The following is a 25,719-nucleotide window of genomic DNA, read 5'->3' on the forward strand; positions in this document are numbered from 1 at the left end:
TCTATAGTTCATACCGGCCACTTTTCTATTGCAAAGGAGGCGGACATAATAGCGTGTGACACACACCGGAACTGACGCCGTTGGCGCGAATGGCAACAACATTGCAGCGACTCTTATCTGTGAGCCATTGTGAACTACGGAATATAATAAAAACTTGTCTGTACGTCAATATAGGGCGTTTTTGGGGCTCTGATAACATGAGTGCTAATACTTTGAGACGAGTTTTACGCGTTTTCTCCATGTTGAACTGAACGGAGGACCAGAGGAAGCCGTCCTCTCCGCTCGGTGCTGCACCCCGGCTGAGCTCCTGTGCCTGTTAATAACACGGTAGGTAACGGGCTGCCCTCGTCCGTCCCCTCATATGCTTGTTTATCTGGTCATTGTCAATGGCTTTTATTTGGTCAACAAGACAACAGAGGTAGAGTTTCGTCTGGCTCTCAATAACGAGAATACTACCAGTCCTCCACCGGCACCATCTCTATACCCTATATACCGTTAACGTTAGTCCATCAGCCGCAGGCGACTAAACCCTAGTCGCTGCCTCGATGGGGTGTCCTCTGGCATGAACATTTAAAGGCTTATCTGGTTGTATTTAAAGAGACTCCCAGAGAAACCCTCTGTCAACAAGTCTGTGAACCGACCATCAATCACTTCAGATCCCGTTGAAACATTGAATCCTTCACAGACTTGCTTACAACTAGAAAGTTGCTCATACATGACAAACCTGTATATTTGGGATGTTTGGGAAGGCATGACTATACAAAGAGGATGATCCAAGCTGTCCAAAGAGTTGCGGTATTGGTGGTTTATGCCCATTAAATACAATCCGATTAGATTTATCTGTTTGCTCCATGGAGGAAGCTGCGCCTGAGAGGTTGTGATGCGGATGTCCTCTTCTTTGGCGGCTGTAGCCTTTCATGCTAGCTGTGGTTTCTGTGATTTCTAACATGTTGACATAAATAAGCACGCACTCTTCTGCTGTGCAGGCTCCTAATACAGCACAACAATGTCACCACCGGCCAAGGAAGCGTTTATCGTCAAGTTTGTTGAAACCGGAGGACAGAAAACGGACTATGCGGAGAAGGCATACGAGGTATTGTATCCATAGTACCGACTGTTATTAAACCCGGATACTAAATATATCATGATATATTATGATTCTGGCCTGGCTCTACATATAACTGTTATTGTGTTCTGTCAGTATTGCACACTAAAACAAGTTGTCAGTTAGATGAGGCTTGTACATCGCGAAGTCGCGTATAATGTTAGTTAGTATGTTGGTAGTAAGAGTTGGTTGTTCTTATTTAGTAATTAATCGTCTGCCATCGGGGTAGATATTGTTTTGTTTGAAACAGCCACAACATTTCTCATGTGAGACATGGCAAAACCAATTTTTATTTTCCTAGGCTGCTTTATATTCATGTTGATTTATGATTTTATAGTACTACTACTCTCGAGGACTTGAGCGTATGCCAACCAAAAATCCCATAATACATTCTGATGTACATGCCCTGTATAGATTATTATAATAACTGCTAACTCTACTGCATTGTGTGTAGGCCATATTGGAGATGCAGTCTGAGAAGTGTGTGAGGCGCATCTCTGAAGAAACCGCTCTAGGCTGCAACAACAAAGACAAATCCCTGTTTGTGTTCAGCAGCTTCACCACGCCTGCCTTCCACCACTGCAAGAAGGTGGGGCTCAAGTCTGAGTATTGTTATATCTAGAAGGGCTGGGGGGCCACTGTGTATACTATTAGTATTTAAAATGAAGATAATTCTGCATTCTGACGTTCTTATTCAAAGTGACTTTAATTGATTGTATCGATACATTATTGATCTGTTAGAGGACATCTTGCTTTAGGATGATCACAGGTAGACTGAGGACATTGGGACTAAACACTTCGTATCGGTGTACAGACAGACAGATAAGGTGTGCATCCATCCATGAGGGATCATCTCTGTACCTCTCCCTCTGTGTCGTTGTGTCTGTAGCTTGGCTGCAGGGTGGTCAGCCCCCTGGTGGTGCTGTTCTGTCTGCAGCAGCAGCGATGTGTTCCCCGAGCAGAGAAGCCCGTGTTCAACATGGCCATGGCTGACATCACCATCTCCTGCACCAGCCTGGACAAGGCCGAACGGGTCAGTCACTTTCATGGGCGGTTCTCTCTGTCCTGTTCGCTCTTTTATTTAAACACACTCTGAGACCTTCTGCTTAGCAATGGGAGGATGTTTTGTTGGACATACCCTTGAGACCGATTTTGTGACATATCGTTATTTTAGTAATAGTTACTTTATTTGCTATTATTGTTGTGTGGGTGTGTCCAGCTGGAGGTAATGGATCTGGTGCAGCTGATGGGCGGACGAGTCTACCTGGACCTCAACGTGTCTGTCACTCACCTGGTCGCAGGCGAAGTGGGCAGTAAGAAGTACCTGGTGGCTGCCAGTCTGGGCAAACCTGTACTGCTGCCCTCCTGGGTCAAAGCATGCTGGGAAAGATCCCAGGACAGGTGCGTGCACGGAGGACAGGAGTGTGCAAGTGGAAGCCGTCATGTTCAGGGGCAGTCTTTTAGATATGCATTACTGTAATTTGCTGTTGTTGTTTACTTTTTTAGCAGATGATGAAATGGCTTTTAATATGGACGTTAGATGCAATCATACACAATTCGGCCGAGACAGCGATGGTAAATGATTAATCCCACACAGGAATTGTATGTCTCACTGCAAAAAGAACCGGACAGTAGTAGAAATGTAGAAATCTCAAGAAAACTTATCCAGCCACACACAACAGGAGTACCAACCATGCCAACGCCCCCCCCAGTCTGTTCAGGTACACCGACCTGCCGCTGGAGGCCCACCGCTGCCCCGTGCTCCGGGGCTGCATCCTCTGTGTGACGGGGCTCTCCAGCGTGGAGCGCAAGGAGGTGCAGCGGCTCTGCCAGGAGCACGGGGCACAGTACACCGGGCAGCTCAAGATGAACGAATGCACCCACCTGATCGTCAGCGAGCCCACCGGTGAGCCCTGGTCCCCCCTCGGGACCTCATACCCGGGTTCTTATTCTCTGCTCCTCATTGTCTGCTCCTCATTCTCTGCTCCTCATTCTCTGCTCCTCATTGTCTACTCCTCCTTGTCTACTCCTCATTGTCTACTCCTCTTTCTCTGCTCCTCATTCTCTGCTCTGTGGATTAGGATTTACTTTGGTGCCCGTATTGCAAAGGTGCTGTGTGCAAAAGTCCTCAACTCGGCTCAAGACCTTTACTGCTGTAGTTAGTAAATAATAGTGTATAAGTATAGTTGTAGTGTGTTTGTATCTTTGTCTACTACTTATTGTTTAGTGCAATTATAGTGTGTATAATTGTTTTGAGGGAGATTTCTGATTTGCGTTACCTATTTCCCGGCCAGAACCGAATCTCGCCTAGCTCAGAACTTTTCAAGTCATGGTTAAAGTCTGGTGCGTTGAATGTGTGTGTTAAAGGCCAGAAGTACGAGTGTGCGAGGAAGTGGAACATCTACTGCGTGTCTCTCCACTGGCTGTTTGACAGCATAGAGAAGGGCTTCTGCCAGGACGAGAGCCGCTACACCGTGGAGCGAGGCGCCGCCAAACCCACCCAGCTCCACACCTCCACACCCACCAGGGGCGGCAGGAAGGACGGTGAGGGATCTGGAGCACCATGTGGGTCTTATCAGGGCCTTGGTACACAACACCCTGTTACCAGGGTTACAGTTGGTCATCAAAGTGTTCATCAAGTGGTGTTCATGTATGCCTACACCTGGCTAATGTTTATAGTTGATGGCAAAAAAAACACTTTAAACCATTTTGTACCCTTGAGTTTACATTTCGAATTGTACTAATAATATTTATGTATTTAGAGTCGTATCATTGTCACCATTAACTAGTTGGTACATCCAGGGGCAAGATGGTCTACGGTAATGTGTGAGATCCCCAGTGTCCACTGCCTGACCGACTTAGTCCTAGCTTCTCCTTAGTGTATCTTTTTCACCATAAGTACTGCCTGTCATTCTTGTCGTTGTACTGAGCTAGTGATTCTGTTCCTCCAGAAGCCTCCTCCCTGCTGGGTCTGAGCCGCATCTCTGTCAACAGCAGCATGACCGTCAACGACACCTCCCTGACCAACGCCACCGGCCTAACCAACAACACCACTTCCCGTCTGGAGGCCAAAGACCCCCTCGACACACTGGACCTGGCCACCTGCCTTACGAATGACGTGCTGGACGGATGCAAGGTAACCTAGCAACGCTGGAGCTCTCCATCCTTGCCTCCCTGGAGATCCTGGCTGCATACAGTACCTACACGTGCAGAAGCTAAATAATGGACAGTGTGTACTGTGAAGATTTAGTGTTGGGTGATGTTAAATTACTCTCAGGTTTCAAGGAATATTATCATAGTATTAGCAGTTCAATATCAACATTGTGTAGTAACAGGAAGAGTAATTGTATGGCCTTTTTTTTTAAAGACCTACAATACTTATTACTGCGTGATGTGACACGCAGAGACTTTTATTTTGAAATACAAAAGATATAAATATATGAAATGGTGAATTTATTTTATGACTGACGGGTCTATCTTGAACTGGTAAGGGGATCACATTTATGCATAGTGTGTGCTCTTATTTTGAATTGAGCAATGATCATGCTCTTATTTTGTGAGCAGCTGTATCTGTGCGGGCTGCCACCGAAGAAGCTGGACAAGCTGCGGAGGCTGGTGAACCTGGCGGGGGGGCTGCGCTTCAACCAGCCCAGCGAGGACCTCACTCACGTGGTGATGGGAGAGCCGGACAAGGACCTGATCTACTCCCTGGCCAAGGCCACACACAGGTCAGAGCTCCCTGGGTCCGCTCGCTGCTCCACTGGCATCACCACGCCTCTAAAGGAGTCAAGGAGAGCTTTGTTCTCCACTAGGTTATTTTTGCCATTGATTCAAGATTCAAGATGGTTTTATTGTCATATGCACAACAATTACAGAGCAGTCGCTGGCAATGAAATTCTTTAGTCTTGGGCTCCTCCAACAGTGCAATATAAGAGAAAGTAAAGGTATATGAGAAACACAAGTAGGAAAGCTGAGACTTAAATAATAAAAAATAAATACAATAAAAATACAATAATAATAGTAATAATAATAAAAAATTGAGTTTATAAGAGGAACACAAGTAGGAGAGCAGGGACCTAAATGCAAAACTAAATACATGTCAAATGTAAACAGACGTGTTTATCCAGATGTCGTCTGGTATAAAGTGGCAAGTTATTAAGTGTCATAGTGGTGAGCTAGGTAGCTTAGGAGTTCAGTAGTCTTATGGCCCGTGGGATGAAACTGACCCTGAGTCTGGTGGTGCGAGACTGGATGCTGCGGTAGCGTCTACCAGACGGGAGCAGCTGAAACAGTTTGTTACTGGGGTGATGAGGGTCTTTAATAATCGGGTTAGTCTTCTATCTGCAGTGCTGAGTTTAGAGGTCCTCCATAGATGGCAGCTCCGTCCTGGTAATGTGATGGGCAGCTTTCACCACCACATTGACCCCAATAAGTTAAAAAAGAAAAGAAGACCTCTAGAACAGAATGATCATTCTCAATATGGCAGAATATATACATTACAATTCATGTGAGAAAGTTCTGTTGAGCCCAGCCCTCTGAGATGAAGGACCTGTGTAAAGATGACTGGAACAATGTCTGTTGCCGATGAAGGGTTCCTCACTAAAGGAGACGGACGCACGGGAGGAAATTGTATTTTATTTTGGCCGACCCAGAGTGCTGCAGCCGTTTTCCCGGTCTCGTGCGTCGCAGGCAACACACACAAACAAATACACACACAGATACGTGAGCACCGACTGCTCGGGCTGGCTTTAGCTGTCGTCCGTTCGCTAAAGTTTCCTTTATCTTACGAGGTCCTATGTCTGGCGGTGGGTTCAGAAAGCCTGGCCGGTGCCTAGCAGACCAGCACGCACACAGGGGCCCAGATCCAGAGTGTTGAGTCCTCTCTCCCCCGCCCCCCAGGCCCCACGTGGTGACGGTGCAGTGGCTGCTGGACAGCTACTCCAGGGGGACCCTGCTCCCAGAGGACGACTTCCTCCACCAGGACTGCCTGCCTCCGGCCCCCCCCTCCAGAGCCGCCTCCACCTCCAGAGCCTCCACCTCAGCCGCCCCAGAGCCGCCGGCCACCAGCCCCAGCACCCCCGCCCAGCGCAGGGCCGAGGAGGACCTGCTCTCCCAGTACATGGACGACGACCCCACTGTAGGCAAGTATCCACGACCACGGAAAATAAACCCTACTGGGGACGATCTGGTCCATTGTATGCACTAGGAGGAGTTGCTATATTAGTTGGTGTTCTTTCACCAGTACTTTGATATGTATAACTAGGGGGATATTTGGTTTCAGTATTGAACAGAATATATTAGAATCTGGTAGGTGTGTAGGTGTTCATTGTGTCAAAAACAAGATTGCTCCATAGAAATGTGGAGTCGCTATGGCTTCACTTCACCAATTATCTAACCTCCAATTAGAGCTAATGGGGATTTAATTGGCTGCTATCGGTTTATCTATCAGCTAAATCAAATTAGCCGATAGCTCTTCCTTGGGGCCTTGAGCCTCTCAAGTAATTGTCAGTTAAAAGACACTTGTCATATTTATGAAAGGCATCGTACCATAGGCTGGTCCAACCGTAATAAAAATGAAGTGAAAGAACATTGTAGTATAATGAGGAATTGTTAATACGATTAATATAATCTCCATACTGCTTGTGGTTCTTTAAACATATTTACCTAGAACATAATCAACCCCCTTTCCACGCTGTAGTGGAGATGCCCCCACCAGACAGTAGACGCTCTATGAGCAGCCTCCCGGGCCCCCAGCCGGATCGCTGGGCCCCGGCAGAACCCAGCGACTCCACCGAGGCGGACTCCACCCTGCAGCAGGCCAGCCAGGGGGGTCTGCCGTTCACCGGGAAGCGCTTCCGTCTGCTGGGCTTCGGCTCGGAGGAGGACGCGCAGCTGGCCCTCCTGGTGATGGAGAACGGGGGCAAGGTGCTGACGGGCCGCACCCGGGCCGTGGCGGACTACGGCGTGGTGCCGCTGCTGGGCTGCGAGGTGGAGGCCACCGTGGACGAGGTGGTCACCGACACCTGGCTGGTGAGACGCCTCTGCTTCTGGGCTTATGGCTCCGTCTGGTCCGGTGAAGGGTTGCACCTGTAGTGGCTGCATATAACAGCTAAAATATTAACAATAGTGTTAAAAATACAAAATATAGTTAATCAAATAAACATGATTTCTATGGCGGTATTATGTCGCTCAAGGGTACTTGCAGAAAGAAAATGTACCTAAAGATGAAGTCGTTTTGATTCACAATTTATAGATTTCCCATTGGTCTTCGTCTTATGATTGAATTATAGAATAGTCCATAAGAGAATGTTAGCGTATGAATTACTTTCATGGCGTGTGAAAGACGGAAACCAAAGACCCAATCAGACGTACCCGCTGTTAACTGGATATGGTTTAAGTGCTACGATGATAACCATTTAGTTGTGCGAGCATTAATGTGGTCTGGGGTCTCTCCTCCAGGTCTTGTGTGATGAGAAGAAGTGTCTGCTGCCCATCCTCTCCAACCCTCTGTTCAGCCCGGTGGAGGTGAAGGACGGCTGCTCCCCCCTCACGTCCTGCGTGCTCTCCGTCAGCCAGTTCACCGGAGCGGAGAGGGAGTGCCTGGTGGAGCTGGCCAAGCACCTCGGAGCCAGGTGAGGACACCTGGAGGCTGAGTGGTGGGGGCCGAGTGTGGTGGGGGCTGAGTGTGGTGGGGGCCGAGTGTGGTGGGGGCCGAGTGTGGTGGGGGCCGAGTGTGGTGGGGGCTGACTGTCATGAAGGCTGATTTATAAGATAACTTTAGAATGTATTTAGTTCTTATGAAATTGGATGTATTTACATGTGTACGTTCATCTTGTGAAGACTATGATCATCATGATTTAATTACGTGCTTTGGGATTATTCTGTGTTGTAGTCTCCTCATATCTAATGATCCTCTATCCCCTCCAGTGTCCAGGACTACTTTGTGCGGACGGCCAACCAGAAGAAGGGCATGCTGGCCAGCAGCCACCTGGTGCTGCAGACCCCCGAGGGCACCAAGTACCAGGCGGCCCAGAAGTGGGGGCTCCCCGCCGTCACCATGCACTGGATCCTGGAGTCGGCCCGCACCGGGCAGCGGGCCCCCGAGGACCGGTACCTGGTGGACCGCCCCCCCTCGCCCGGTGAGGGAGGGCGCCCATGAGGCCTCTTTAGGCCCCATGGCAGCAAGCTATTACAAATGATAATATACTACATCTGGTCAATTATTTATGTTTCAAAATTATTGAAATTATGAGAGTAGTTACAAAACATGATTCTTTTTTCAAAATGTTTAGTTATGGTTCTAGTTACAAAGTTGGTTGCATATTCCTAGTTTAAAGGTGATATATTACACCACCAGGTGTGAGTGTGATTAGCCGTTATTACGCCTCCTTGTGATGTCAGAAGAGGCGGATTTTCGAAACAGCTTGTAGAGGCGTATCACACTCGTCTTTAAGTTAATAGTTTAATAATAACTCAAAGGCACTTGCTATGAATGCATTAGAAGAACTGGTAATGGATACAAACTCCTCAAGACAAACACAAATATTTCCAAATAATTGAAATCAAATCCTGATATATCATGAGCAGGAAGTTGACTTAACCAGTAGCTCTTCACACTATAACCCCTCCCTCCCCTCTTCTGATTGTCAGAGAGGGATGACGACAGCTTTGTGGGCGGCTCCCAGCGCGTGGCTCCTCCCCCCCCGGCGCTGGACTCCCTGTCCCCAGAGTTCCCTCTGCTGGGGCGCCAGAGCGGCAAGGCGGTCACCCCGCTGGACGTGGGCCGCTTCCAGTCCAAGGTGTTCCGCTCGGTGCTGGACCAGATGAAGCCCCTCGGGGAGGAGCAGGGGGAGGAGCCTCGGACCCCGGGGGCGGGGCCGCAGGCGGGCCGGGGGAGTGGCCTCCAGAAGGAGCCCCCCCTCCAGCTGGACACGCCCTCGCGCTTCCTCAGCCGAGACCAGCTCTTCAGACCCTCCTTCAATGTCAAGGTAGCCCAGCCAGTGATGGTACTGTTAGATAACTTTGGTTCAATGAAATCTTTGAACGTATCAGCAACGTAAAAAGCCTCTAGATAAAATATATTCACAAATGGAAACAAAATACGATGAAAATACAAACTTATGGTCTCTTGATTTATCTGGCTATTATATAATTTGCTCTTATCAAAGTTATTAAAAACATTTCATTTATTGGGTTGTTAATACAGTCTACTCTACTGCAGGTTTATTCATGTTTTTCACTGTAATGTTGTACAAACCTGTCTGTTACCACAGAGGGCGCCGTTGTATCCTCGATTTTGGCTCATTTTAACTCTGCCTCAGAGCTAATTAGCTGATTATATCAACGGTGTAATCCTCCCTCTGTCTCCCATGGCGTGTGTCAGGACGCGCTGGGTGCACTGGACACCCCGGGGGGCCGGGTGAAGCCGGGGGAGCGAACGGAGACCCCTCTGACCGACGTCATCAACAGGAACCTGAAGGTGGCGCTGGCCAACAGCTCTCGCTGCCCCGACCAGCAGGCCCTCAGCGCCAGCCCTGAGCTCAGCAAGAGGCCTGAACCACAGGTACCCGCTCATCTCTATCAGAAGGAGAAGCTATGACAGCATGCTTCTATTTGGGTACCACAGGGAGGAGCAGTACCTTGTTGTTGGATGGCAACTAGCAATAACAGGAGCCGATCACCTGACTAAAACACACACACACACACACACACACACACACACACCTCCAAGCCTTCAGTCAAAAGACAATTTTCTAGTATGGCAACATACTAGACAATAAAGCTTTTTGAATCTTGAATCTTTGAAAACTATTGTGCACAAGAGGAATTGTGGACGAGACGCGCCATCATTATTTTTAGTCACTGGGAAAAATAAATGATTGTCCTGCATTTACACTAATTCCATTTTAAATCGCCCTGACTCTCAATAAAGGTAGGCTATACTTAACCGTAAATATACAGCCCGTTTCGTTGACCTCGGTTATAGGAATAACCAGCCTGAATCTCACTGGAGAGCAGGTTTCATTCTCCCCCTCTGTGGGTTTAATTTATTAGGTCTGCTTACATAAGAGTAGTCTCATACTTGTCATTATTCACACATCCCCATGTAAGTGGAAGCTGTTGAAGTATCTATATCTTCATAGGACACGGCTTCTCCCTGCTAATTCCATCCTCTTAACAGAAGATGAGAGAGAGTGATTTCCAAACTGCGTAACCCAAGTGTTATGCAGCCAACAGTGGTAGCCATAGTACTTACTTGTCTTCATAATTAAATGTGAATCAAACTGAGGCGTTCTTGAAACCTAGCCTTTATTACAGCACGGTCTGCTGTAGCTTGTGAGGGAAGAATTGAAACTGTGTACGTTCCCCTTGCAAACTGCTTGTTTGTGTTATTAAGAGTCCCGGTCCTGGTGTTGTGTGTCCCCTCCAGGTCCAGGAGAAGACGCCGGAGGGCCTGCTGGCAGGAGTGGTGGTCTGTGTGGGGAAGAAGTTGAGCAAGATGCAGGGAGAGCTCAACACCATCGCTGCCTCGCTGGGGGCAGACTTCAGGTTAGTAGCTCTTTAAGTCTCTTCTAATGAGACATTAGGTTAGTAGCTCAGTCCTCAGGTCTCTTCTAATGAGACTTCAGGTTAGTAGCTCCTTAAGTCTCTTCTAATTAGACTTCAGGTTAGTAGCTCAGTCCTCATGTCTCTTCTAGTGAGACATTAGGTTAGTAGCTCAGTCCTCAGGTCTCTTCTAGTGAGACATTAGGTTAGTAGCTCAGTCCTCATGTCTCTTCTAGTGAGACATTAGGTTAGTAGCTCAGTCCTCAGGTCTCTTCTAATGAGACATTAGGTTAGTAGCTCAGTCCTCAGGTCTCTTCTAGTGAGACATTAGGTTAGTAGCTCAGTCCTCAGGTCTCTTCTAATGAGACATTAGGTTAGTAGCTCAGTCCTCATGTCTCTTCTAGTGAGACATTAGGTTAGTAGCTCAGTCCTCAGGTCTCTTCTAGTGAGACATTAGGTTAGTAGCTCAGTCCTCAGGTCTCTTCTAGTGAGACATTAGGTTAGTAGCTCAGTCCTCATGTCTCTTCTAGTGAGACATTAGGTTAGTATCTCACTCCTCAGGTCTCTTCTAATGAGACATTAGGTTAGTAGCTCAGCCCATGCCTCCTCTCAAGTTTCTCTTGCTAGTATTGTTGTTCCAATACAGCGACTGCTCAGGGGAAATTAAATCTTTGTTGTTTGGTCTTTGCTTTGGATGTTTTAAGACTCTTTTTAGAAGGGTCCCATTTTACCACCAGTTGTGTGACGTTGATCAGCCATTGAAATAATTAGAATGTGTGTGTGTGATCAAGGTGGTCATGTGACGACAGCGTGACCCACTACATCTACCAGGGCCGTGTGGGGGACAACACGCGGGAGTACCGGGGGCTGAAGGAGAGGGGGCTGCAGGTGGTGTCCCAACACTGGCTCCACGCGGTGGGTTCCCTCATCCCAGCACACACACACACACACCCTACAGCCACACATTATCACATGATGCTGTCCTTAACGTCATTAGGGAGCAGGCTTAGCTCTGACGTTATAGAAACAGGTCATTGAGGAGCAGGTTTAGCTCTGACGTTATAGATACAGGTCATTGAGGAGCAGGTTTAGCTCTGACGTTATAGATACAGGTCTTTGAGGAGCAGGTTTAGCTCTGACGTTATAGATACAGGTCTTTGAGGAGCAGGTACAGGTCGGTGCATCATGCTGAAGGATGCCTACAGTCAGAATGCAGAAATTGGGGTTCAAAGTCAGAACCTTTCATCAGGGAGTCAATAACCCTAATCAAATTATAGATTATAGAATCCCACTCTTCAATACAGAGCAAGCTCATTGAAGTGATCCCAGTCAGTTCTGAAAGGTATCTTCCATGATGTATTTATTGAATGATTTAATAAAGACAGATGATTCTAATGCTGCCTTGCCTCCTCCAGTGTGCCGAGGAGCAGAAGCGGGTGCCAGAGTCCCTGTACCCCTTCACCTTCAACCCCAAGATGAGCCTGAGTCTGAGCCAGGTGCCCCACAACTCCCAGAGGTCGCCCCCCTTCACACGCACCCAGCTCCGTGACCTCACCATCACCCACGGCAACCAGGTGAGTGCTGAGTAGCCCCCAATCTGTGAGGGGGGCTACAGGTATGGAAGATGATGAAAAAAAGAGATGGGGGGGGGGGGGGGGGATTATTACAACAGGATTTATTTCACACCAGGACCACATGTACACCAAGAAATGGAGATAAGTTGGATAACAGTATGGAAACTGGTCAAATGTTACATTTGAATATTATTATAATAATTACCCTCACACACTCTGCATAGTATGTTCATTAACCGATGGCCCTCCATAAGCTGGCGCCACAACCAGAATCGCTAGAATATTACTCTGTCACCACTGGCCTTATGAGTAACCTGTTCTTAATGTGGACATGCAAGACTCATTTCCTCATTTCATCTCTCCGCAGCCCAATCTCAATACTACCGAAGAAGAATCCACATCCACATCCCGTTGTCAAAGCAACGGAGAGACGCTTGTCGAGGAGGAGGCACATGGCACTACAGAGAGCAGAGGTCTGTCCTAGCAAATGCCCTCAGACCACAAGAACCACAAACTAACACAGGTTATACAGGTCTGATTGGTTCAACTCAGAGCCAATCGAGAAAGATTTGATATTTAGTTTTAATCAAAAAAGATCTTTCAGTAGATTATGTACATTTTAAAGTATAAAGTACCAAGCTTTCGTTTAGAACCAAGAAGAAACAAGATGGCCGCCTCCTACTGCCCAGGGGACTGAACCCACTGACACCACTATGTTCCTCCAGACTTATCGGAGAGCCTGGAGATGAGGGAGAAGCTCCAGAAGCAGCTCCAGGAGATCATGTCGGCCACCAAGCTCACCACGGGGAGGAGGTCCGCGGCCTGCCTCAGCCGGCTGGGGTCTGCGGGGTCCGACACCGGCCCCAACACCCCCGACGTCAAGGGCCTCCGGTCCGGGCGTAGCACCAGACGCACCATGGAGGCCTTCAGGTAGAGACTCGACCCTTCTACAGTCCTTGATATGATGGTTATCTAAAGGTATAGGATGTAACGTTGTGTTCTCCTCTCCTCCCCTCTAGGATGAACAGGGAGGCGGTTCTGGACATGAACACAGAGCCGTCCCAGAGCGAGCAGATCGTGTGGGACGACCCCACGGCCCGGGAGGAGCGGGCCAAGCTGGCCGATAACCTCCAGTGGCCCGGCAGCCCCTCCCAGCACTCGGACCCCGTGGCCCGCCCGCCCGAGAGCAAGGCCTCGTTCAGGGATAGCTTCACCGACTCTGAGCTGGTGGAGATGGGTGAGTGCAGAAGGGTTCGGCGGTGAGGACTTCTGAGGCTTGTGATGTAGATGAAGGCCTTCTTTATACGAACAACCCCGTCTGAGCTTATTCGTTCTCTAACCAATGACATCTCCGCCTTTTCTTTCTTCACCCAATCACATCCAAGCTTATTCTCACAATCACATCCAAGCTTATTCTCCCAATCACAGCCAAGCTTATTCTGTCTCTAACCAATACCATCTCAGCCTTTTCTTCCTACAACCAATCAATCCAATTACTTTTCTTCCTTTACGTCCACAGCCGCTTGTGATGTCATTGACCAGCAGATGGCCCAGAGAGTGATGACCCCTCTGGCGGAGGATCCTAGCGATGACCTCCTGACCCCTAAAGCCCCCAGCATAGCCTTCCCCCTTGCCAACCCCCTGGTACCTCCTGAGCCTCAGGTAGAAACACACCTGGCATATCTGGCCACGCCCACCACAACCTCTCCCTCCTATCCCACAGTCGCACAGTGCAACTGTCCTTCAGCAGGTGCTTTTATTCAAAGTTACTTTTAAGGACAATTGGGGCACAATACACAAGGAAGCTTACAGTTCAACCTAGGACATGGAGGTCGAACCCAGAAAGATACACTTACGACAGAGTCAAGGGATGGAACCGAAAACTTTTAACATTTACCTTTTTTGGTGTGTTATGAACAAATGTTTGACTGGCTGTTGATGTCTACAAAATGGAGGATGGGATGAGAGAACGCTTCATTAGTCCAGTGGGATTCAGGTGTTGCAGCAGCAAGTTAAATTTAGAAAACGACGCAGTAACACTTTACAATGCTTACATACATTACATTCATTTTAGTCATGTTAGTTCATGATGTGTAATTACAGTTATGAGCATTATTATGTATCATTAGCATCAGGGTCAGGGTGAGGGGGTTAAAGGGAACCCTAAACCTGTTGAGTACGAACAGCACATAAACACACAATTCATGAACACGGTTAAAGCAAATTATTAATAGACCATTAGCTAACTATTAAGTTAGTCTGTTAACGACGAGCTCCACATCCGGCTGGCCGTAGCATCAGCAGGCTGTAATGCCCTGTGTGGATGTCCTCCCCCGCAGGAGGAGAACCAGGAGAAGCTGCCCCCCAGGTTCCAGCTGTCCTCCCTGAGTCCCCAGGAGCGCATCGACTACAGCCACCTGATCGAGGAGCTCGGTACCAAACCCTCACTCTGAAACTCAGACTCTAGGTTCCTTACCCAAACACCAGCTCAAATCTGCTGGATATTGGTTTAACCAATCATGTCGCTGGAGGCGGGGGATCTGTCAGTAATTGGCGAACACAAACTTGGCCAGCAGTAGAAAACTTTGCAAGTTTCTGTTAAGGTTTTAAATCAACCCCATGTAGACTGGCCCCTTTAGATATACACTCACTCAAATCCCCTTCTGAAAGCTTCATTTAAAGAGGATTATTCTTCAGTGGAAGAAGCTGTGCTGCCTCCTCTAAGTCCTTCTATCACACAGTGGGACGGCTGGATCCCAGAGTACAAACTCTGGAACAGAGTCGAGATGGATCCAGATTAAAGCTCTCATCGTCCCTTCCCTAAATGTGTTGTTCTGCAAGCGATGAAGGAGTGTGCGGCGCTGGAGGGAGCCAGCTGCCGTAGGCCGGGGGCTGCAGCAGCTGGCCCCTCGTGAAGAACGGTGTGGTGCAGGAAGTAACGGAGGAGGCGTCAGGGGACCACGTCACCCCGTAGGAGGCCCGTGTAAATCAGAGCGGCTCTCCGCGGGCTCTGGTCCAAATCGTCTAAATGTATTCAGCTGTATACGTTGACACTGGCAAATATCCAGGGCATCGCAGAGTAAACCATCTCCATGTCTGGAAAGAAACGCAGCAATAGGAGAAACTGAGACATTATTGATGTCCAAATATTTTGGTTACTGTCAACCCAAAATGTATAAAGGATCATATTGTGATCCACGTCGTCGTGTCCATCCCATAATGGTTTATGGTGTACGCTCCTGGGCTATAAGTGACGTGTGGTGTTGGTCGCCTGCAGGGGGCGTGGTGCTGGACAAGCAGTCGTTCGACCCCAGCTGCACCCACATCATCGTGGGGAACCCCCTGCGGAACGAGAAGTACCTGGCTGCTATGGCCGCCGGCAAGTGGATCCTGCACCGCTCCTACCTGGAGGCCTGCCGCGCCGCCGGACACTTCCTACAGGTATCCCGTCACACACCTGCGTCCACACCTGCTCACCTGGGACAGGTGACCAATCAGGATTGGGCGAAGGGTGAAATTGGTCCACGCATGTGGTATGAGAAAGTAGGCATATAAACCTTATTGAAAAACAGGTATGTAAACTGTTGGCTATGTTTTTTTTCTACATGCGGTCTGAGTCCAACTCGGGAGAGGTCAGGGGTTGTGGTAGAATGGTTGACGTGAATGAATTGAAGGGGGGGAAGCCATGAGAAAGGGCGAGCACTGGAGTGCCCTTGAGCACAAGATTAATGAGCCGGCTCCAACAGGCTTATATAATACATGCACTGCTTGATCGCAGAGAACTTTTCATTTGACTAGAACTCATAAAGCACTAGAAAGAGTTCTATGAATAGTTTACCTCAACTTTTCTGTGGAGAAATCGTGTCCTTGTCCAATCATGTTAATTCCTTCCGCTCTCTCGCTCTCGCTCTCTCTCTCCCCCCTCTCAAAACCTTCTCTCCCCCCCATCCATCTCCCACTTTCCTTCCCTCCAACTTTCTTTCTTTCTCATTTCCTCTCTTCCCCTGCCACCATACCACCCTCTCTCTCACTACCCCCAACCTTCTACCCCTGTCTCTCCCTTCGTACCTCCTCTCCCCCCAGGAGGATGAGTATGAGTGGGGCAGTGGTTACATCCTGGATGCTCTGCCCTCCATCAGCCCCCACAAGAAGAGGCTGGCACTGGCTGCCAAGCGCTGGAGGACTGCCCTGCAGGACCGCACCCCCCTGGAGGTAGACACACACGCACACTCTTTCTCGGCAATCAAATATTTATAATATCAGAAGCAATATGAGGCTAGATGCGGCCCAGGATTTTTTTTTATATTGGAGCAAGAACAGACTTTTTGGGTTTGTTAAGAAAAGTTCTACAATATAACCATGTAGTGATGCACACTGGGCCATGGCTTTTGCTTTATCTAGTAGTACCTAACTACTATCGACCAGTATGTGTACTGCTATTGTCCTATAAACCAGTATCTCTTCTGGTATTGTCCTATAAACCAGTATCTCTTCTGGTATTGTCCTATAATCCAGTATGTACTGGTGGTGTCCTATAAACCAGTATCTCTTCTGGTATTATCCTATAATCCAGTATGTGTACTGGTATTGTCCTATAAACCAGTATCTCTTCTGGTATTGTCCTATAATCCAGTATGTGTACTGGTGGTGTCCTATCAACCAGTAAATGTACTGGTATTGTCCTATAATCCAGTATGTGTACTGGTATTGTCCTATAAACCACTATCTCTTCTGGTATTGTCCTATAATCCAGTTTGTGTACTGGTAGTGTCTCTTAAAAAGTATCCACTGGTAGTGTCCTACAAACCAGTATGTGTACTGGTAGTGTCCTATAAACCAGTAAATGTACTGATAGTGACCTATAAACCAGTACGTGTACTGGTATGGCCTTTAAACCAGTATGTTTTCCTCAGGGAGCGTTCAGTGGTTGGACCGTGATGCTCAACATCGACCAGACCAGAGAGTCTGGCTTCAGGCGGTTACTGCAGTCGGGAGGAGCCACGGTACGCCTCCCATATCCCTCTAGTCCTTTGTTAAGTAGCAGATACGGTGGATGGATATGTGCCTTCGTGATTTGAGATGAATCTTCATGGGAGTGGCCATGTTATCGCCATCTTACATCATCGTCCTCCTCCTCCTGTCCTCCTACAGTTCAACTAATGAGGAACAACCATCGTTGCAATGCCCTTCGTTTTACTAGAGATGGCACTGCTTCTTCAGTTTTAATTGTGCTTCATATCTCCTTCAATAACCATGTTTGCAGTAACATAACTAACATGATAATAAACATCTTTCAGGAAATACTTAGTAGGTCATAAAGTTTTTCAGATAAAATCAGGGAAAAAAAGGCATTTGATAAAGGGTTTCAAGGAAACAAATGAGGTCAACCAACCTGCGAAGCCTCGGAGGCTCCATGGTAACCGCCTCCGGTCCCCCCCCCGTCCTCCAGGTGCTGTCCGGGGTGGACACCTCCTCCTACCGGGAGGCCACCCACCTGTTTGCTGACTTCAGCCGCCTGAAGCCCGGGGAGTTCAGGGTGGACGTGTCTCACGCCACCGCCCAGGGGGTGACCTGCATCAAGCCTGAGTACATCGCCGACTACCTCATGCAGGTGTGTGTGTGTGTTTGTGTTAGGCTGTTAATATTAGCGTGTGTACGTGTGTGTTAGGCTGTTAATGTTAGAGTGTGTTAGGCTGTTAATGTTAGCGTGTTTATTGCAGTGTGTTGGAGGTGTGTGTGTGTGTGTGTGTGTGTGTGTGTGTGTGTGTGTGTGTGTGTGTGTGTGTGTGTGTGTGTGTGTGTGTGTGTGTGTGTGTGTGTGTGTGTGTGTGTGTGTGTGTGTGTGTGTGTGTGTGTGTTAACTACCCCTCAGCTATTTCTAGCAGGCAGTAACACCCAGCCCAGCTCAGTGATTTCACAGCTAGCGGATCAGCTGACATCCTGGTGTATTCTTGATTTCTACAGGAGCCCATACCCCCCATACACCTGTACTGTCTGCCAGTGGCTTCCTCAGACGGCGAACAAGCCCCCGGGACCACCCCTTCCCGCAAACGCAAAGTCCCCGCCGACGGCTCCGCCGTGAAGAAATCGCGTCTGCAATGAAATTCACCACTAGCCTCAGCAAAAAATCGTATCCTGATGAATGCAAGTCTGTATATAAGATTGTTATTTCTTGTAAAAAAAATAAAATTAACATAAAGTCGATTGTTTGTTCGTTTTGATGTTTTTAAAGGTATTGGTACAATGCCGACATAATGAGAAACTAACACCTACGAGTCGAGCAGAAATGTCGAGTCACCCTTCCTAATTGGTTGCATTTCTACACCGTCGCCACTAGAGGGCAGCAGATGTTCACCAGGTAACGTGGGTCTATAAATAGTAACCAGTTAGTCAAGGACTTAATGGTTGCAGATGTATGAATTGCTCGATAGAGATAATGTGTATCCTTACAACAGATAACGCAAGGTTAGGTGTACCATTTTCAGTTGGACCGATCCGTAAAATCATTGTTATCCACATTTTGTATTTATATTCAAAAGTAACTATTTTAATTGGCAATCTGAATTTTATGTTAATAATATATGCTGACATATTAAACCTGAGACTGCATGCACTGTGGTTGTGTTGCCGGAGATGTAATACATAGGGCTGCATACAGACTTCACGCCCGGGATTAAAAGTGGATGTGATATTAAATCACGTGACCTTAAGCTTTAAACCATCGGTAGTTTGAGGAACAAATCCCGCCATAACTCTGATAAAACCGTTGTATGATCGGTGGGAATATTAATAATCTGACTTCTCATGTGTAATGTTGAGCTGCCATCTGTGCTACGCTTATCTATGATCAGTTAAAATCAGCTGATGTACACCTCGATCGTTATGAAACACCTGTTGAGTTTAAAGTCAAATCACCGGATATTTTAGCAGTTTACATTGGCTCGCTGTTAGCCGTTGAATAACACAGGTCGTTGCTATAGAAACGCTATGGTTTTACGTTCATTCATAAATGCTTGAGTTGAGTGCTTATGAGTCTGCTTATGACCCCTTCAGGGGCCCCGGGTTTGAACCAGTGATCTATTCAAGTAGGCCCTATTTGACATCATACCATGTTATGATGTTAAATGGTCATATTTGACATCATGTCTTGGGACCTCTTCAAGGCCGAAATAATAGGCCTACTTGAGAATCACATTAACCTTATTATGGCCACCCGACACATTGATCCATCAGGAGGGGGGTCTGGTCTCCCGGGATGCCCATGACTGTTAATCCGCCCCAGATAACTGAGGACACAGATTTGAGAGAAGATCCCCAACTCTGCTTACTGTTGCAGCAATGTTCTCATTAATATTCCGCGGCCGTCCACTCGCCACGAAAAGCCCATAGTCATTTCGTGGGTGGCAGAGAGGCGATCCACGCGCCTCCTGCGCAACGCACCGTTCATAATTGTAGTTCACCTTTTTCTTTTTCTTTTTTATACCCACCGCCAACGCTACCGATTACACATTCTTACATCGGGTATAGTTCACAGACTTCCATCTGTCTAACGTGCAGATTACGAGGGAATGGGGGCGTAGTGCGGAGGAGAGAGAGAGAGAGAGAGAGAGAGAGAGAGAGAGAGAGAGAGAGAGAGAGAGAGAGAGAGAGAGAGAGAGAGAGAGAGGTGGCGCCCAACACACCGTGCTGCCTCCCGGGGGATGCGGCCACGACTCGGTACAGTAGTTGGGCTTTCATTGGCTTGTGTTCCCAACTCGTGTGACGCTCGATCCTGACCCGCCGACATGCGTGGCGAAGGCGGACTGTGACACAGCGGCTTGCAGATTAAACGCGGAGTAGCCGACGTAACAGCGCACCTTGTCCAGCGGGTAAGTAGATCCGTTTACGTCCCTGTTTTAAGACCAGCTACTAACCAAACCAGTACTGGGGAATAAGAAAGCGTTTAGAGTGTATGTGGGGGGGGGATGTACAGCGTGACACGCCGCAACCATTTGTCTGTGACACGGTCATCTGTTTCTATGTACGATTTTCTCTTTCGTGCTGATGAATGATCATCAGCGTGATGAATGATCGACCGTTTCCCCCTTGCTTAACGTTTTCACACGAGTCATTCCCGGGTCGTAACTTTCCATTAAGTTGGTGCGTCGCATCGAATCCACCGGCGAGGGATCTCCGATGAACCACCTCGCCATACGGTGTGCTTCAGTATGAACTTCCAACTTAATGACAGTGATGTGTCGGACTGATCCACTGCAAAGACAGCGTATTAGCGTGCTCCCCGTTTCACTACGTTCTGGTAGGCTCATGATTTATTTGAATGTCATTTGTTTGGCAAAGTTGCTGAGCAAAACGCGGCATATCCCCAGTAATTTACTCTGCGTTGACTAGTTTTCATACGGTGGATCGTCCACGGGATCCCCTTCGTTTAGGAGTGTGTGTTTAAGCTACTGAACGAGACGAGGTGGTAGGCTACATTCATCATCAATGTGACTCCATGGCATGAATGAACCTGCTGTGTCAGAAAGAGACTTATTGCTTAGGTTGGCTTTTTTGTTATAGCAATGACCAGCTGTAGCCGTCCAATAGCAGGCCTAGACACTTCAATTTACAATCCAAATGAAAAAAAAAAACTAAAAGTATAGCGTATTGTTTTGAATTAAAGTATATTGTATTATAAAAGTATCACATTTTCTGGTGGGGGGGGGGGGGGGGGGGGACAACTTTAGACAGGAGTGACCCAGTGTCCCAACTATCTCCACGGTTCAAGTGGGGGATTACTAAGCAACATGTGCGGAACAAAGCGCCGAATAGCGCACACACTTTAAAAAACACTTAAGACCACCAAAAACCAGGCCGCCAAACCCAAATACCTCTTTTCATTGGCCGGCCTGCTCTTTGTTTCCGCCAACATGGTGGACTGTAAAGTGCATAGCAAGTGCACATGCACACACATTGAACCTGCTGTCCATCCCACCCATTGTGGTCGGAATGTTTGGTTGCGCGCTCTCCGTCGAAACCCGCGCGCTCCTTTGTTCGGGGCCACAGTCTCCCCCTCCTCAAGCCCCCCCCCCCCCCCCCTCTCTATGCCGTGCACGGGGAGGGGTCGGCTGGGGTTATTGACATCTGTGGCTGACGGCTTCCTTCGGGGTACGGCGACACGCTGCGATACGCTGAATGGGTATTAGCGGACATTAGTCAAAGCACTTGGAATTAATGATGTGTTCAGACTAGTGGTATGCTTTGGGCTGGAAGCTCATAGGGCAGCGGCGGAGAACCGATGATCCGCCCGAGGGCCACGTTCTGTCATCGCACATGATGAAAGGCTTGTTAGTTGATATTAGGTCGGTTTCGTGTATATCCTTTTCAAAGGGTTAACTTGTTTCTATTTCGGATTAAATTATTCATCCTTATTTTTTTATCATCCTTAAGTTGTAGTGCCATTCTAATTATATTTGGCAGTTTGATTCCTATAGTGGCAAACATAAATGGTTTTATGATGTTAGGGTTTGTATTACTTGGCTGTTGTCAAACCGTATAACTTGAATGCATAATTAATTGAGAGAAGCAACATTTCTAAATTATAAATGAATTGAGAGCTCCAGAAAATGCTTAAATTGACCAATCACAGCGCTTGTCTTGTCTGATGTGTCGTGCGGTATGATTGGACTGTTTCATCTCTGCAATGGAAGTGCCCGGAAGTTTACTTTGGAAAATGTTGGGAACGCCTTTGGAAAACCTTCAGATTGTATCGGCGTTCCCATCCCTGCAATAACTGGACCCGCCCAAAACTGCCTTATCTTGTGGATGCGTTACCAGGAAACAGAGTTCTGCTCTTTAAGGTCCCCGTGCCGACCTGGGGTGAAGCCTGCCGCGATCGAGGCCCCAAGGCACCATGGGATAGCGCTGGAAAGGAATGCGGCTTTAAAAGGTCCTTGGAGATCTCTCCTGCGGCCAGCTAAGTGTCCCTCATGACCGGTGGAGAATGGTACAGCTCCTTGTCCCCTCCCCAGAGTAAATACTCCCCCCCCCGACCACCAGCAGCACCACCACCACCCCAGCTCCCGCTATGTACCCAGGTGGGTGTCGACAGCCTTCCCCAAGCCTGAGAAAACATATCATACACGCGAAATAGAGACCAGAACCCCGTCAAAGGGGGAACCAGCCTCTACTCTTTCCTTTCCTGTGTTTTCAAAGCCCCCCACACCGAGAGTGGGGGGCTAGAGTGGGGGGGGGGCATGAAAGATTTCAATTGGGTTACACTGCAGCCGTGACGGCGTTCCACACGTCCACACAAGGTCTAGGCTTCGCTACTGCCGCACTGAAACCTGCTGTTTGGAAGGAAGGACAACATACACATGATCCACAAAATCAGGGCTCTCTTCAGCCACAAGAAGCGGACCCTGCTCCATTCATGAAGGGGAAGCTGAGGGCGGGAGAGTGGCCATCATGAAGCCACTTACGCTGGTGGTCGAGAGAGGGAAGCAGGAAGAGCCCACGGCAGGCCAGCACAACATGTCCTTCAATCAGCCTCGATGACATTTACAATCCCATTAGAGCGGTATCATGACCACCACTGTCGGCCCAGCATGGGGCCGTAGTGGACTGAGGTGGGGGGTGTGTGTGGTGTGTGTGTGCGCTGGAGGCTAGCTGTGTGATAAAATATCAATACGCACACGTGATCCTCTTAATCCTGTGTGGTTACAACACTGTATCGATTCACCAAGCCACGACAATGGGCTTATTAATGGAGAGATTATGAAGTGGTCGTGTATTGCACCGAGTTCAATCAGAACGCTTGCTGATGCTAAGGGTGTATTATGGTGTTTTAATTCGGTTTTTGGAGTACAGAATTGTGAGAAAGGATTGTGGTTTGTTTTTGTGGCGTCATGATGAACCTTTTTTTTAAGGCTGTCTCTCAAGTCATCTCATGGCAGTAAAAGGCTGCTGAGATGCTGCACGGTACTATTCATTTAGCAAGCGCTTTTATAATCCATAGACTTGCAGTGAATTTAGATGACATTGAGGAGGAGGTAGACGCTGGCAGACGTCTTAGTTGAAGATGCAAAAACCAGCTGCAGCCATTGGGGATGGAACCCAGTACCTTCCAGCGAGCAGGTGAACTCCCACTAGGAGACTATCCTGCAGCCAAGAGTGTGGCACTACCACGATGAATAATTAGTTAGCGATATGAACCCTGGTTACATAGAATAACCCTATTCTTACCAAACACAGCCTTATTGGAGGCCAGTCTAGCTGTCCTATACCAGCCAGGCCTTGGTCCAGTGCCCCTCCCCCCCCCCCCCCCCGGGAGTAGACACTGTCCGGTGGAGGTCGAGGGTGGGCCCCTGACCCTCCCGGGCTCCTGGGAGGATGATTAACGCGGGGCCGAGACCCACGGTGCGATAAGAGGGGGGGCGAGCGTCCCAGCAGCCGGAACCCGGTGTTTAGAGGGGGGATTCCTCCCATTCCTCCGAGCCAGCCATGCCACTCTGATCCCCCTCCCCAGCCCTGATGGGCCGGCCCTCAGGGCCCGGAAGGACCCTGGGGGCCGCGCTCCATGGCCTGATAAGCACCTCGATGGCTGACGGGTCCCGGCAGTGGGTTACGTAACGGGATTTGATTAAAAAAAATAAAGTGCTATTTTTCATTTTCTTAGGAAAAAGTGGAAATGTCCCAAAGCTATGTACCAAATGTACCAAATGATTTATTTAACATTAGGATAAATTATTACTAAAATGTCAGTATTTGGGGGCTGATAACTAATGCTTATTAATTGTTCATTAATTTACCCATATTGTAGAGTGTTTTACCGTATTTACATATCTTTAGATATTAGGAATAGAAACCGACTAACTAAGGGAGTTTGGGAACACAGAGGTGATTATTCTGGGTAGATATTTTATTGGGGTCACTAATCCCTGGTGGATATCCCAGGTTTAGAGGATAACCACCAACACCGCGTGCCCCAAAAACCCCTCTGGACAACACACACATACACGTACACACACAGAATGTGCTAATCTGTGTGTTGATCTGTCTGGAACAAAGCCACACATTGCATCAACTCTATAAATGTACCTAAGAGACAGCGGGGGAAACTATTCCCATCTATTCCTTCTTATTCTCCTTGGTTGATAGAACCAAACCATGTTTTCAGAAACATGCTCATTTGACACTTTGTCAACATAAAAATGGGTATAATCTCATACTTATTTTTGAATCTTGAAAACAGAATTAAACCCAATAAGTCCTCCTCCGACATTTTGTTGGCATAAACATTTCCTGTTTTTTTTCTCATTTATAAGAGAGCTTGACAAGCATTTCCATAGCCCTGTTCATTTGAAAACATGTTTGTGTTGTCAGTGATGGGGTTTCAAACTTGAATGTGGAAAGGCGACCAAAGCACTATGTCATCTACATGTGTGGTAAGTAAAACAGAAATTGCAGAATGGTAATTCAGTAATCAGTATTGGGTCTTAGACAGTGGATCCTAGGGCTGCAACTAACTATTAACATTGTGAACTAATGTTTTGATTATTTTCCACTCATTAATACATTGATACATTCGAGACAAGCAACCATCTTCTCTTTGCTTATTAACTTTGTTTTGTAAAAAATAAACTCTTGGTTAGCATGTATATATTGTAAATGTGTATTTTTAAATCCATGTTCTTAGAATTAAACACAACTATAACGTTGGTTGGTTTGTTGGTCAACTGGTTTACAATTCTATGACTGATCTAGTGACCCGCAAAATGTTATCTTGCGACCCCAAAGGAGAACCCAACCCCCAGGTTGAGAACCACTAATGGGATTATAGGTTTGGGGTCCCCCCCCCCCCCTCCCCATCACCCTCAGGTTAGCCTGCAGGGTCATGTGACAGAGGGGGAACAATGCTGGCAGGTGTTGCCTAGTTGCTTATTATGGGATGTGATGCTTGAGGATTAAGATACAGGGACTGCAGTGGTCTACTGAGTCTTAGAAGACTGTGTACAAAGCTTGATTGTGAGGCCTGTTTGTTTGTTTCTCAACTACTTCACAACTGTGTGTGTGTGTGTGCGTGTGTGTGTGTGTGTGTGGAGAGAAAGCCTTGATGGAGGTGAAGGGTTGGACTCTTGTTACCGTAGCAACTTCTCTCAGACACGTCTACTTCACTCTGCTAGCCTGAGCACCAGTTCTATCTCGCTGGCGTTCTCTGAGAACCCTAGAGATGCATTTGATGAATTCCTAACGTGTGGACTTTGTTTGACTTGTACAGTATGCTTCATAGTTCAATAGTTGAATCACAAATACAAACACCGTGAGCAATCATTCCTATTAGATGAGTGTGTTTCACCTCTCAATACCCTTTAAACATACCATTGTTTAAAAGGCTTACCTTATCACACTTCTGCAGATAGAGTTGAAAACATAGATTTTGGCTCTGTACAGGCTTTCGGTCCCGATAAAACTGCATTTTCTTCTGCAGAAAAATTTTTTTTTGAAGGACGCCAT

General features: G+C 47.7%; 2 protein-coding genes across 5 annotated transcripts in view; both read left to right on the forward strand.

Moving 5' to 3' along the window:
* On the forward strand, positions 1–18,422 carry topbp1 (DNA topoisomerase II binding protein 1). Of its 2 annotated transcripts, none has more exons than XM_056584145.1 (28): positions 1–327; positions 987–1,093; positions 1,560–1,694; positions 1,995–2,138; positions 2,325–2,506; positions 2,818–3,011; positions 3,473–3,649; positions 4,057–4,241; positions 4,670–4,833; positions 6,005–6,246; positions 6,804–7,135; positions 7,565–7,737; positions 8,033–8,244; positions 8,756–9,093; positions 9,489–9,668; positions 10,536–10,654; positions 11,443–11,566; positions 12,067–12,225; positions 12,593–12,698; positions 12,951–13,155; positions 13,245–13,462; positions 13,745–13,887; positions 14,565–14,658; positions 15,503–15,666; positions 16,309–16,437; positions 17,139–17,228; positions 17,675–17,836; positions 18,190–18,422. In XM_056584145.1, the coding sequence occupies exons 2-28, from the start codon at positions 1,007–1,009 to the stop codon at positions 18,325–18,327; spliced, it is 4,596 nt and encodes a 1,531-aa protein (XP_056440120.1). In that variant the 5' UTR covers positions 1–327; positions 987–1,006; the 3' UTR covers positions 18,328–18,422. The 2 variants fall into 2 exon arrangements, with proteins under 2 accessions (XP_056440120.1, XP_056440121.1); XM_056584146.1 differs by having other exon boundaries at positions 4,060–4,241.
* A 1,496-nt stretch (positions 18,423–19,918) lies between these two features.
* The window catches only part of tmem108 (transmembrane protein 108), a 37,904-nt gene continuing 32,103 nt past the window's right edge, over positions 19,919–25,719 (forward strand). For 2 of the 3 annotated variants that reach the window (XM_056584191.1, XM_056584190.1), the window contains exon 1: positions 20,958–24,650. In XM_056584191.1, coding sequence (XP_056440166.1) covers positions 24,644–24,650 — 7 coding nt within the window. In that variant the 5' untranslated portion in view covers positions 20,958–24,643. Of the gene's footprint in view, positions 20,094–20,957; positions 24,651–25,719 lie in introns of those variants that run through there. The other variant, XM_056584192.1, reaches the window with a different exon arrangement.

Source organism: Gadus chalcogrammus, chromosome 23, assembly GCF_026213295.1.
Source record: "Gadus chalcogrammus isolate NIFS_2021 chromosome 23, NIFS_Gcha_1.0, whole genome shotgun sequence".
NCBI lineage: Eukaryota > Metazoa > Chordata > Actinopteri > Gadiformes > Gadidae > Gadus > Gadus chalcogrammus.